At 71.8% G+C, this 13,502-nt stretch overlaps 2 protein-coding genes across 2 annotated transcripts in view; both read left to right on the forward strand.

Annotated features, from left to right (window-relative positions):
- IGSF9 (immunoglobulin superfamily member 9) overlaps positions 1–6,926 on the forward strand; it is a gene marked incomplete at its 3' end in the record, with an annotated part of 8,738 nt that extends 1,812 nt beyond the window's left edge. Inside the window, 23 exon segments of the mRNA XM_084303387.1 lie at positions 481–578; positions 580–634; positions 905–1,056; positions 1,215–1,332; positions 1,433–1,574; positions 1,760–1,905; positions 1,990–2,132; positions 2,213–2,353; positions 2,450–2,566; positions 2,897–3,047; positions 3,183–3,306; positions 3,405–3,580; positions 3,689–3,939; positions 4,047–4,131; positions 4,520–4,690; positions 4,858–4,903; positions 5,210–5,782; positions 5,784–6,092; positions 6,094–6,208; positions 6,210–6,328; positions 6,431–6,524; positions 6,526–6,583; positions 6,751–6,926. Coding sequence (XP_084159513.1) covers positions 481–578; positions 580–634; positions 905–1,056; positions 1,215–1,332; positions 1,433–1,574; positions 1,760–1,905; positions 1,990–2,132; positions 2,213–2,353; positions 2,450–2,566; positions 2,897–3,047; positions 3,183–3,306; positions 3,405–3,580; positions 3,689–3,939; positions 4,047–4,131; positions 4,520–4,690; positions 4,858–4,903; positions 5,210–5,782; positions 5,784–6,092; positions 6,094–6,208; positions 6,210–6,328; positions 6,431–6,524; positions 6,526–6,583; positions 6,751–6,926 — 3,560 coding nt within the window.
- A 2,711-nt stretch (positions 6,927–9,637) lies between these two features.
- On the forward strand, positions 9,638–13,284 carry TAGLN2 (transgelin 2). Its single transcript, XM_084303423.1, has 5 exons — positions 9,638–9,724; positions 12,028–12,224; positions 12,314–12,488; positions 12,586–12,688; positions 12,786–13,284. Exons 2-5 carry the CDS (start codon positions 12,045–12,047, stop codon positions 12,925–12,927), a joined length of 600 nt encoding a protein of 199 aa, XP_084159549.1. The 5' UTR covers positions 9,638–9,724; positions 12,028–12,044; the 3' UTR covers positions 12,928–13,284.
- Positions 13,285–13,502: the final 218 nt, after the last annotated feature.

Genomic DNA, 13,502 nt, shown 5'->3' on the forward strand with positions numbered 1-13,502 from the left:
AGCGCACCCCGGTGGTGCTGAGCCTGTTGCCTGCTGCATGCCTGAGCCGATTAAGGCTCTGATAATAGCCCGGGGGATTAGGGGGCTGCGCTCGCTCTTGCTTGAGGTCCTTATCCTCCTCCTCCTCCTCATCATCATCATCATCATCATCACCAGAGGGGCCGGCTCGGGGCGAGCTCCCCCACATCAGGCAGCCCCCTGGTGCCCCCAGAGCAGGCGAGGGGCTCATCCAGACCCCACAGCACCACCGGGGAGCAGGAAGGTGCCAGGGCTGAGCAGGGTTCCCGAGGGGGGAGCCCCGGGGGAGATCCGAGCCGAGGCTGTGGGTGCCAAAAGGCACCGGGGAGGGATTTTGCTGCCAGCCCGAGGGCTTTGGGGGAGCAGAGAGGCCCCTGCATGGGCGGGTGCTCTGCGGAGGTGGTGGCCCCGGGCACGGGGACGTCCCCAAACCGCTTGGGGCAAACGTTTCTGGCTCGGCAGGTCGCGTGCGGATCGAGGAAGGCGCCTCGCTGCGCATCGACCTGCTGCGTGCCGAGGACCAGGGCTGGTACGAGTGCCGCGTGCTCTTCCTCGACCGGGCCCAGCGCCGACGCCGACTTCCAGAACGGCACCTGGATCCACCTCACCGTCAACGGTACGGGTTGGAGCTGCCAGCACGAGCCCAGGCTGCTGCCTGCCCTGCCCTGTGCTGCTCTCGGGGTGCTGAGCTTGGTCTGAGAGCTGAATTTGGGGTGGGGGAGTGGTCGTGGTGCGCCCTGTGCCTGTGCCTGCTCCGCTTGGCTTTGTGAAGTGAGGACAGGGGGAGGATTTGGTTGTCCCCCCAGCACAGGAGGAGCTGCAGCTGGTGGGGCTGGGGCTGGATCGGCTCGTTCCCAAGACCGGGGGTCTGTGTTTGCCTTCGCAGCGCCCCCCACCTTCCTGGAGACCCCCCCAGCCTTCGTGGAGGTGCGGGACCGGGAGGCGCTGAGCCTCACCTGCACGGCCGTCGGCAACCCCCAGCCCGTGGTCATCTGGAAGCGGAGCGACCTGGCCGTGCAGAGCGGGGACGCGGTGCAGGTGAGCACGGCGAAGTGCCAACATCCCCCAGGGGGGGACTTTGTGGTCAGGAGGCGAGTCTCAGGGGGCACAGCGACGCTCTCCACGTGGCTGGAGAGCGAGCCCTGGCCACGGGGCCACGGTCCTGAGAGCCTTGGTGGCCACCGGTGCCGTTGCAGGTGAGGAACGGGACGCTGAGCATCGCCGTGGTGGAGCGCGCCAGCGCGGGCACCTACACGTGCCACGCTACCAGCAAGGAGGGCACCATCACCCACACCACCCGCGTGCTCGTGCAAGGTAGGAGCAGGGCCACTCGCCGAGCCCTGGTGGCGTCACGGGGTCTGTGGCACGGTCCCCCAGGCCCCTCACTGTCCCCCGTGTCCCCCCCCTGCTGCAGGGCCACCCGTCATCGTGGTGCCGCCGCAGAACGTCACCGTTAACATCTCTCAGGATGCCTTTCTGGCGTGCCAGGCCGAGGCGTACCCGGGGAACCTCACCTACACCTGGTTCCAGGGCAGCAGCAACGTCTTCCACCTCAGGTAGGGCAGGGACGTGGTGCCGGGGGTGGCACCGAGGTGGCCACGGGCTCCTGGTGGCCGTCGGAGGCGCGGGGACCTCACCAAATCCCCAACGGCTGCGCTGGGGCACGGTGCGTGCCGGAGAGCTTTCACCCATCCCGGGTGCCTGCTGCCACCCTCACTCCCACCCTCTCCTCCCCTCGCAGCCACCTCCAGGCCCGGGTGCGCATCCTGGTGGACGGGAGCCTCCTGCTGCAGCGAGCCACCCCGGACGACGCCGGCAAATACACCTGCGTCGCCAGCAACGGGCTCTGGAAGCCACCTTCAGCCTCAGCCTTCGTCACGGTGCTGTGTAAGAGCCCGGGGGTGCCCCCATCGGCCCCTACAGGGTCCCCAGCGCCCTCCCAGCACCCCACGTGTCCCCCCTTCCCCCCAGATCCGGCGCAGGTGACCACCATGCTCCCGGAGACCCATTTGCCCAAGGGGATGCGGGGCGTGATCCGGTGCCCCACCAGGGCCAACCCCCCGCTGCTCTCCGTCAGCTGGACGCGGGACGGGCGCCCGCTGGAGCTGGGCAAGGTACGGCCACCCACTGCCCCCCCACCCCCTCACCTGCACCCCGCAGCCCCCCGAAATCACCCCCACGCCTTTCCCACCAGCTCCCCGGCTGGTCGGCGCGACCCGACGGCTCCATCGTCATCGCCACGGGGAACGACGACGCGCTGGGGGTGTACACGTGCACCCCCTACAACAGCTACGGCACCGCCGGCGCCTCCCGGCCCACCCGCGTCCTGCTCAAGGTGGGGACAGACTGGGGGGGGGGACGACGGGGGACACAACACTCCGGTGTCCCGTGTCCCCGCCACCGTCCCCAGCACCGTGCGTGGCTCTTGCAGGACCCCCCCGCCTTCACCGTGCGCCCCAAGGAGGAATATTTCCAGGAGGTGGGCCGGGAACTGGTGGTCCCCTGCGCGGCCCACGGGGACCCCCCACCCACCATCACCTGGGGGAAGGTAAGGAGCACACTGGGTGTCCTGGGACATCATCGCCTGGGTAGTCCCCGGGTCCTTGTCCCCTCAGGAGGCCCTGGGGTCCCACGGGAGGGGAGTTTTGCTGGTGTCACCTTTGTTTTTTTTAGGAAACGAGGGCAAAATCCTGCCCCTCTATGTCCAAATCAGCCCCGGGGGGGTGGATCAAGGTCCTGCGAGGGTCTGGGGGCTGTGGGGTCACTGCGGAGGCACTGGGGACAGGGACAGGGGATGGGGATGGGGACAGGGGATGGGGACGGGGACAAGGGATTGGGATGGGGATATCAGCACGATCAGGGTGTCCCTGCCCCACAGGTGGGCAGCACAGGGCAGATCGGTGCCCAGGTGGATGGGAACGGCAGCCTGGTCTTCCACCCCCTGGTCAAGGAGCAGCACGGGCGCTGGGAGTGCACGGCCACCAACCCGGTGGCCAGCGTCAGCACCGCCACCTCGGTCCACGTCCTGGGTGAGTGGTGGGGGCGGCGTCGGTGGGTGCCGAGCCCCGAAAACTGGGGGGGTGGAAGGTTTGGAAACGCTCCTGGGCTTTGGTTATCCGAGCTGCCCCCGTCCCATGCGGTTTCTCTTCTCCTTTGGGTGCCAGGGACCAGTCCCCACGCCGTCACCAACGTCTCCGTGCTGCCGCTGCTGCTGGCGGCCAACATCTCCTGGGAGCCCGGCTTTGACGGGGGCTACTTCCAGAGGTTCAGCGTCTGGTACACGCCGCTGTGAGTCCCCCCCGGGGGGTGGGAGGGTGGCACCGGGTGGCCCCCAGCCCCTCGGCGTCCCTCGGCCGCGTGCTCAGGGCTCCCCCCGCTCCCCGCAGGGCGAAGCAGCCGCCCCGCGCCCACCACGACTGGGTGTCGCTCTCGGTGCCGCCGGGGGCTCAGCACCTCTTGGTGGAGAACCTGCAGCCGGACACCAGCTACCAGTTCAGCGTCCTGGCCCAGAACAAACTGGGCAGCGGCCCCTTCAGCCAGATCGTCACCTCCGTGCCCAGGGGTAAGAGCAGGGTGCCTCGTAGCCCCCCCCAAAACTCCCCCGAAGCTCCGGTTTCCACCCCGCTCTCCCTCCCCACGCCACCCGTGCCAGCGTCCCCTTTCTCCCCAGGCTTCCCAGTGACCACAGTGCCTCCGGAGCCGCCGGCCATGACCGTGCACGTCTTCCTGTCCCCGCCGCAGGCCCTGAGCGCCAACGAGACGTCGCGGGGGGTCCTGCTGCGCTGGGAGCCCCCGGCCCAGCTCTCGGTGGCGCTGAGCGGCTACGCCCTGGAGCTGCGGCAGGACAAGGGCGGCTGGGAGGTGCTGGAGCGCTCCATCCCCGGCACGGAGAGCCAGGTGCTGGTGCCAGGGCTCATCAAGGTGAGGTGCTGCGTGGCCGGGGAGGGGTTGGGGGTCTCGCCGGGCTCTCCGCGGGGATGCAGAGAGGTGGGGGTGAGGCTGACGGCGCTCTGCTCGCGCCCCCCCAGGACGCCTTCTATGAGTTCCGCCTGGTGGCCTTCGCGGGCAGCTACATCAGCGACCCCAGCAACACGGTGAACGTCTCCACGGCAGGTAGGGGCTGCGCTGCGCCCGCCCGCTCTTCCAGCTGGGAGGCAGGAACCGAGGGAGGAAGGAGTTTGCCATAAACGAAAATCCCCTTTTTGGGGTTCCAGCCCCAAAACTAGACCGGGGACTGCATCCTGAGAATCAGGCACTGCGGGAGCGCTCATCCCTGTGCACATCTCTTGTGTGGCTTTAGTTTTGGGTGGCAGGGGAGCCTTGCCCGGTGTCCCTGCTGCCAGCACCCTTGGGAGCAGAGGCTGCAGGTCCCCCTGAAGCCCCCCGAGGCTTTGCCATCCCCTCTGCAGTGCCATCAAGGCGCTGGAGGCCGCTCTGGGGTGCTGGAGGCTGTTCTGGGGTGCTGAGCGGGTGCCTCAGCTCCGTCTCCCATCCGGCACAGGCATGGAGGTGTACCCGTCCCGCACCCAGCTCCCCGAGCTGCTCCCGCAGCCGGTGCTGGCCGGGGTCATCGGTGGGATCTGCTTCCTCAGCGTGGCCGTCATCTTCAGCACCGTGGCCGCCTGCATCATGAACCGCCGGCGCGCCGCGCGCATCCAGAAGCGAAGGCAAGGTAGGAGCCGGCCGCATCCTGCGCCTCCTGGGGGGGCTCAAGCCATGGGGATGGGGCCAGGGGGGCTGCGGGGGGGTGGCTGCCATCTCCTTCCTCTCCTCTCGCCTCCTCCTCATCGCCATGCGTCGCTCGCCGTGCGATCCCCGTGTGTTCTCATCACCTTCCAGATCCACCGCTCGTCTTCTCCCCCAGCCAGAAGCTCCCTGCTCCGCAGTAAGTCGCGCCATGCTTCCCCCCCCCAACCCCCCCATCATCATCATCATCATCATCATCCATCCGCTGGCTTGGGGCAGGAACTGGGAGCGGGGCCAGGCTCGGGGCACCCATGGGTGCTCCGCTTTCCCCTCAGAGGGGGCTCGTGGCCAAAGCAAGCAAGCAGTGAGCACCCGGAGCAGTGCTGCCACGTCCTGCAGGGCACGGCACCGCCCGGGGGATGCCCGATGTGAGCCCCCTAATTATGGGGAGGGGTCCAAACGAGCCGCTACGGGGATCCCGCAGCCCTTGCCCGTTTCCTTCCAGCCCTTCTCACGGCGCTGGTAGCCCGGCCAGTGTGGCGAGCAAGCTGAAGCTGCAGCCCTCCCCCTGCCCCAGCCTACGCCGGGCGCTGCTTTGGGGCGAAAAAGCCGGCACCAGCCTGGGGCTCAGCATCGCCGGGGCCGGATCCGGCTACGCCGTCTACGAGAGCCACCTCGGGGAGCACGGCGGGGACCCCGGCCCCCTGGAGCGCATCCGCCGCGGCCCCGACGGCCGCTTCGTGGTGGAGACCACCCAGAAGGAGAGCGCCTTCGCCCCCCCACCCCGGGACCCCCCGGCACCCAGGGGACCCCAACCAGAGGAGGAGGAGGAGGAGGAGAAGGAGCCCGTTTGGCATCAGGGGGTGGCGTTACGACCCCGGCCCCCCGGGGACCCCCCCGCACCCTCCGGCCGCCGTCGGGGCCGTTATTTCGGCTACGGCAGCAGCAGCCCCGTGGCCAAAGCGGCCGCCCTGTGCATCGTCGACGTCAGCCCCGTGGCCTCCGCCGCCACTCTGCCTTACAGCCCCGGCCCCCCCAGCACCCGCTGGGACTCGCTGCCCCTCCAGGGCCCCCCCCACCCCGGCCGCCGCCAGCCCCCAGCCTGCCGCGGCCCCCCCGGCCCCGAGCGGCATCCTGCAGTACCTGAGCCTGCCCTTCTTTAAGGAGATGTGCGTGGATGGAGACTGGCCCCCCCCTGACGACCCACCGCAGCCCCCCACTCCCCCCCAGCACCCCGGGGGGGGGCCGGACTGCACGGACCCATGTGCCAAGGCCGCGGCCCACCCCGCCGCCACCCTCCTGCAGCCCCCCAAGCTGCCCCTGGGCCCCGCCAAGGCCTCGCTGCCGGGCCCCCCCCGCCTGGCAAGCCCCCCAGGAACCGACCCGCCGTGGTGCCCCCCCCGGCAGCAGGACTGAATCTGGGGATGTGCCCCCCCCGGAGAAGTTGCCACGGGGCAGTTTGACCAGCCAGAGCAGCGGCCGGGGCAGCGCTTCCTTCCTGCGCCCCCCCCTCCTTGGCACCATCCCTGGGGGGGCCCGGCCCCGGTACCCCCCCGGGGGACGGGGGCAGCTGGCAGGAGGGCAAGGTGAGCACGGAGCCAGCCCTGAGCGGCGCGGGGAAAAGGTGAGGATGCGCTCCTTGGGGACACGGGGGGGTGACAGCGTGCCATGGGGAGGGGGTGGCGGGTGATGGGACCCCCCCCCTTAACGCTTGTAACCCCCCCAGGAGGGACACCTCGGTGGACGAGAGCTACGAGTGGGACGCGGAGGTGACGCTGGCCTCCGACCTCCTGGCCGCCCTGCAGCTCTACCGCGCCGCAGCCCCCCCCCCGGCCCCTCTCCACCATCGCCCTCCGGGACCTCGAGCGGCAGCAGCAGCGTGAGTGAGACCCCCCCCCTATTATCACATGCCCCCCCCCCCCCCCGGCCACCACCGCCTTTTGGGGATAGGGGGGGACCTCGAGGCACCTGGTAGGGTTTGGGGTGTGGGGGGGGGGCACCCTGGGGGTGTCGCTCGGGGGCTGGACGCTGCCTCTCTCCCCGCAGAGCCCGGTGGCGGCGGCTCCTCGCCGGTGACCTCGGTGTCGGCGGAGGCGTTGGGGGGGGCGGGCGGCCCCCCCCAGCACGGGCGGCGCAGGGAGGGGGCCCAGCAGCGGCGGCGGCAGAGGCCGGGGGGGCGCGGGGGCTGCGGTGAGGGCTGCGAGCTGGCCACGCTGCTCTAAAGGGGGGGGGGGGGGGGGGGGCGCTTGGCCCCCCCCCCCCGTCCCCACGGTGTCCCCGTGGTGTCCCCACGGTGTCCCCTTGTTTGGGGTTGGGGGGGGGAAATAAAGAGATGTGAGCGCACCCCACGGGCTCGTGCACCCACTGTGCCCCCCCCCCCAGCATGGGACCCCCCCCCCCCACCCTATGCAGCCCCCAGCCCCTGGGCTCCCCAGGGTGCTGCGCCCCCCCCCCCCCCAGCCTGGATCCTACAGCATCCCTCCCAAATCCCAGTGCCCCCCCCCCCATCCCCATTACCCCTCCCCAAATCCTGGTGCCCCCCCATCCCCGTTACCCCCCCCAAATCCCCATTACCCCCCCTGGTCCTGCTGTGCCCCCCCCGGGGGGGGTCCCTGTAACCCCCCCAGCCCCCTCCCGCTGCCCCCCTCCCGCTCCCGGTGCTCCGGATGCTGCCCCCCCCCCCCTCCCCGTCCTGTCCCGTTCCCCCCCCCGGGATGGGCGGGGGCTGGGGGGCGGGGCCTCTTCGCGGGGTGGGCGGGGCCAGCGTGCCGCGTTCCCTTATATGGCCATGTCGTGGGATCGCGTCATCGGGGGGCGGGGCCGGGAGCTACGTCACCCCCCCCCCCGCAGCTTGGGGGGGCGGCGGCGGGGGGCACCCGGGGCTGTGACCCCCCGGTCACCGCGGGTCACCCCCGGGCGTCACCCCCGGGTCACTCCGGTTTCACTCCGGTGTCACTCCGGTGTCACCCCTGCACGCCCCCCCCCCGTCCCCATGTCCCCCCTGCCTGTCCCCTGTGCCCCCCCCGGTGTCACCCCCACCCCTCCCCAGTGTCACCCCGTGTCCCCAGCCTTGAACCCAGGGGGTGCCCCTCCCGGGGTGTCCCCCTGTCCCCCAGTGTCACCCCCTGTCACCCTGTGTCCCTCCAGGGGTCCTGCCACCCCCCTCACCCCGGGGGGGTCTGTTTCAGGTCTCCCCCCCTCCTGCCCCAGGGTCCTGTCCCTGTGTCACCCCCCATTACCCCCCTGCCACCCCCCACTGTCCCTCCAGTATCCCTGCGTCACCCCTGTCCCCTCCTCTGTGCCCCCCCCATGTCACCCCGGGCCTGGCCCCCCCCCCCATGTGCTTTGTCCCCCCCCCCTGCACCACCCCCCTCCTGCTCTCTGTGTCACTCCTCTGTCACTTTTGTCCCCCCCCTCCATGGGTCCTGCCCCCCTGTGTCACCCCCAGGGTCCTGCCGCTGTCACCCCCACCCCGTCACCCCACCCCTCCCCCCCTTCTTGCACCCCCACATCACCCCCACCCTTGTCCCCACCCCCCCAGTGTCACCCCTGTCCCATGGCTCACCATGTCCCACTTTGTCCCCTCACCCCCATGCCCCCCCCCGCCACGTGCCCCTGTCCCTGCAGCTGTCCCCTGGGCACTGGGAACCCCCCCGGGAATCCCCAGGGGCCACCCATGATGGGGGGGGGGGGGACGACACACGAGGGGGGAACCCAGCCATGTGGCACCCATGGGTGCAGCAGGAGCCATGGCCACCGCGGGGTGGGGGACACGGTGGGGCTGGGGTCCTCGCCACGGGGGTACTGAGGAGGGTGGCACCTCGCTTGTGGCGGGGGGGGGGGCTGGGTTTTGAGTTTTGGGTGCTGGGGGGGGGGGGTTGGGGACACGGGGACGTTGCGGCGGTGGCCCTGCCACCCGTTGCGGACGCAGGCGGTGGCGCGGGGCCGAGGTTTGTTTGTTGTTTTGGTGGAGCCTCCAAGGAGACGGGACGGGGGCAGGCGCCAGCCACCGGCCCTCCCCGCCCCGCCGGGGCCACCGCGGGGCCGCCGTGTCCCTGCGGGGGCTGTGGCCCCCCCCAGGGCTGTCCCCCTGCCACCGTAGCCAGGATGTGGCACCACCGTGACCACCACCACCACGGTCCCCCCCCTGTGCCACCGCGGTTGGCTTGCGCCCTGGCTGCACGCGTGGCCCTGTGCCATCGCGGCCACCTCGTCCCCACCACGGCCCCTATGTCCCCACCTCGTCCCCACCACATCCCCACCACGGCCACCGTCACCCTGAGTCACCACGGCCACCCCGTCACCACCGCAGCCGTGTCACAGCTTACCACGGCCACCGTCTTCCCCACCACAAGCTCCGTATCCTCTGCCACCACGGCCACCCCACGGCCACCCTGTCCCCACCACGGCCACCTTGTCCTCACCACAGCCACTTTGTCCCCACCACGGCCACCCCACGGCCACTTTGTCCCCACCGTGGCCACCCCATGGCCACGCTGTCCCCCCCCACGGCCACCTTGTCCTCACCACGGCCCCTCTGTCCCCACCTCGGCCACCGCAGCTCTCCTGTCCCCTCACCCCCTCCCCACCCTGTCCCCACCTCGGCCACCATGTCCGTGCCCCAGCCCCGTGCCCAGCGCCACGACCCCCGTGTCCCTGCCACCACGGTCCCCCTGTCCCTAATACACCCCCCCCATCCCCATTACACCCCCCCCGTCCCCATTACACCCGCCCTGACCCCAATACAACCCCCCCACGGCCACCCCGTGGCCACCCCGCTCCCGTTCCCGGTGCCGGTGCCGGTCCCTTTGCCGGTGCCGGTGCCGGTCCCGGTTCCCCCGGGGCGGGGCGGTTCTGCCCGGGGCTCGGTGGCGGCTCTGCCCCGTTCCCGGCCCTGCGGACCCGCCCCGGGAGCGGGCGGTCCCGGGCCGCCCCCGGCCGCGCTGACATCAGCCGTGAAAAGGGCGCGGGCGGCGGCATCCGCCACTGCCGCACCGGGACCGCGGGATCGGCACCGCAGGTAGGGCACCGGGACCGGCTACCGGGCACCGGGAGGCGCCCTCGGGCTAAACCGGGCGGCAGGTGGGCACGGGGATAAAAGGGATGGGGATAGGGAACGGCACCGGCAAAGGGACCGGCTCCGTTTGCGCTGTCCTAAAATGGCCGGGGCTGAGCCGTCCCGGTGCCCCCGGGGCTGTCCCGGTGCCCCCGGCCCCGGTAACGGCTCCGGGGGAGCCGCCGGGACTCGCGGCCGCGCCCGGGAAACGGGAGCCGGGTGCGGCTTCCGGCCCCGCTGCCCCCGGGGGGGGTGTTTAGGAAGGGGGGGGGACCGGGACCGTGCCGGGGCTGTGGTCGCCGAAGCGGGGCTGAGCCCCCCCTCCCCTCCCCGCTGCTCCCGGTCCCCGCCCCGGTGCCCCCCGCGCCGTGCCCGTGGGGTCCCCCCGGGTGTCCCCTCCCTCCCTGCTGGCCGCGGGGTCCCCGGGGTGGCCGTGTCCCAGCCGAGGGTCCCCTCCCTGCTGGCCCCGAGGGGTGAGGGGGGGGTCTTTGGGGACCCCAGGGTGGTCGTGCCCGGGGTCCCGTCCCCTCCCCGCTGCCCTCGGGGGTCCCCAGGGTGGCTGCGTGCTGCCTGGCGGTCCCCTCCCCATCCGCCCCGGGGGTCCCCTGAGGTCCCCAGGGTGCCCTTGTCCCCGCTGGGCTGGGCAAAGCCCCCTCCGCGCTGGCCCCGGGGGGGGGTCTCTGGGGTCACCAGGGCAGCCGCACCCCCCCCCCGGGACCCCCACCCTCTTACCCCCACGATGCCCGGAGGCTCCCCAAGGTTCCCACATCCCCAGGGGCTTTGGGCACGATCCCCTCCCCGCCACCCCCAAGGGTGACGCCGAGGGGGTCCCCAAAACCGGGCGCAGCCCCCGAGGGGTCCCCAGGGCGCCCGCGCCGCAGCTGGGCTGGGTCCGGCCCTCCCTCCCCTCCCCTCCCCTCCCGCCTGGGCAAGCCCCAGCTGTGTCGGGAAATCAGCGCTGTCTGCACCAATTTCAGCTCCTCTTTTGTTTCCCAACCCGCTTGGCCCCCGGCCGGGCGCTCCCAGGCCCCGGGGAAGCGACTTTCAACCCCCCCCCCCCCCCCCCCCCCGCCGGCGCTGGCTGCGCCCCAGCCCCACGCCCCGGCGGCCACGGGGAGCTCGCTTGGCCACGGGTGGCTTTGGGGCACCCCGGAGGTTTTGGGGTTCCCTCGAGGCTTTAGGGTGCCCCGGCGCTCATCGGTGGTCTCGGGGTGGTCGCGGTGCTGAGGTTTTGCACCGAACCCCGGCTGCTTCCCCACTTTTTGGGTTTTTTTTTTGCTTTTCGTCCAGCCGAGCCAGGGCGGTTTCGCCCCTTGGGGACACGAGCACCGAAGCGGGGGTCACACGAGGGACGGGGTCCGGGCTGAGCCCACCCCGGGGGAGCAGCGGGGGCCTCAACCCCAGAGCAGGAGCGGGTGCAGGGGGCGACACGTGGCCCCACGTGCCCCTCGCATGGGTGGAGGGCGTCGGGAGCACCCCGGGGTGGGGAGCACCCCGACCGCGCGGCGCTGCTCGGCACGGCGCCTTGCACAACCGCCCCACGTGGGTGGCACCGGGCGCGGGGACGCTGTCACCGGCACCCACCCATGGGGGACCACCGGGCTCCGGTTGCTCTGCCGGGGTGGGGACACAGCCCCAGAGCTGGGGTGGGGTGGGGGGGGGCAGGATGAGGCCATCGCCCACGCCCCATGGAGCCGGAGCCCGAGCTCGGCGGGCCGGGAGCTGGGCACGGCGTCAGGCTGAGGCGATGGGCGCCGTTCCCGGGGTGGCGTGGGGCTCCCGGGCCGGTCCCGGATCTGGCACCCGTCCCGTACAAACGGGGCGAGCTTCGCAAACAAGCTCCGACCGGCAGCGAGCTCCTGCCAAGTCCACGCCTCGGCGGGGCCAAGCCGCTGGGATGAGGATGCTCGGGCAGCCGGGGGGGGGCCCTTGGGTGGGCACGGCGCAGGAGCACCGCGGGGCTTCCTTTCGGCTGGCGTGGGGGGCACCGGGGGGTCCCCAAAGTGCACGGAGCGTGCACCCCAGCCCCAGGAGGGAGCCGAGCAGGAAGCAGGGAGGGGAGGGCAGCACCCAGGCAGCGCCTGGCACGGGTGATAAGGCTCCGTGCCGGACATCCAGCGAGCCTGGCCGGGCAGGATGCGGCCCCTGCGGCCAGCTCGGGCACTGCCAAACCGCCGGGAGGTCCCCGTGTCACCCTGCGTCCCCGAGGGGCTGCGGCCACGGGGTTAGCCGGGGCTGACGGGGGGGGTGTTCCTGGTGTCCTGCAGACCCCCCAGCCGTCGGCATGGCCAACCGGGGACCGTCGTACGGGCTGAGCCGGGAGGTGCAGCAGAAAATCGACCGGCAGTACGACCCCGAGCTGGAGCAGGTGCTGGTGCGCTGGATGATGGGGCAGTGCGGCGGCGACATCCCGCAACCCGCGCCCGGCCGCGACGGCTTCCAGCAGTGGCTCAAGGACGGCACCGTGAGTCCCCGGGGAGGGGTCACCGGGTACTTGGTGGGGTCGGGGGGAGCGGCGTCACCTCCCTTGACCCCCCCCGCGTGTCCCCGCAGGTGCTGTGCCGGCTCATCAACAGCCTGTACCCGCGGGGCCAGGGGCCGGTGGCCAAGATCCAGGCGTCCACCATGGCCTTCAAGCAGATGGAGCAGATCTCGCAGTTCCTGCAGGCGGCCGAGCGCTACGGCATCGCCGCCACCGACATCTTCCAGACGGTTGACCTGTGGGAAGGTGAGGGGCCGGGATGGGGTTTGGGGGGGGGAGGGACACACGCGGGACCCCGTTGTCCCCGAGGGGCCGGTGACAACCCCGCGGTGGCACCCGGCAGGGAAGAACATGGCATGCGTGCAGAGGACCCTGATGAACCTGGGCAGCCTGGCGGTGGCCAAGGGCGACGGGCTCTTCGTGGGAGACCCCAACTGGTTCCCCAAGTAGGTAGAGGGCTGGGTGGGCTGGGTGGGGGGGTTGAGAGGATACTGGTGGGGTAGGGGGGCACTCAGGGGGTTGTGACACCCGCGGTGCCCGCAGGAAATCCCAGGAGAACCGGCGCGTCTTCTCCGAGGACAAGCTGAAGGAGGGCCAGAACGTCATCGGGCTGCAGATGGGCACCAACCGGGGCGCCTCGCAGGCGGGCATGACGGGCTACGGCATGCCCCGCCAGATCCTCTGAGACCCCCCCCCCCAGCTGCATCCTGCCCCCCCCCCCCAGCCACCCAAGGGTCTCCCGGTGCTGGGGAGGGGGGTCCCCAACCCGCCTCGCCCCTCCCCGCGGACCAACAACCGGCTACTGGGGCCGTGCCCCCTCCCCACTCCCCTCCCCAACGCCCGGGGTCGCGGCTCGCCCGCCTGCCAGTATTTCCAGGACCAAAGTTTCGAGTTTTTATAATTATTATTTCGCTCCCGGGGGGCAAGGGGGGGGCGGCCGCGCTGGCCCCCTGCCTCCCACCGCTGTGCCTTGGGGGCCGTGCTGGGGAGAGCCCCCCCCCCACCAGCTCGCCCCAATAAACGGCCCCCCTCTTGTTTCCAGTGTGTGGGTCAGTGTGGTTGGGGACGGGGGGGGGTCTTTTTTTTGGGGGGGGGGGGGGCACGAGGCCAAAACTGAAGGGGAAGGGAGACCCCAGGGGTCTGGGGGTGGACCCTGCATGGGGGGGACACCCGGGGGGTGGGGGGTGGGCTCACCCTGGTGTGTGCCCCTATCGGGGGGGGCAGCAGAGGGGTCCCCAATGTATGGGGGGGGCAGATGGG

Source organism: Netta rufina (assembly GCF_964035555.1).
Source record: "Netta rufina genome assembly, chromosome: 29".
NCBI lineage: Eukaryota > Metazoa > Chordata > Aves > Anseriformes > Anatidae > Netta > Netta rufina.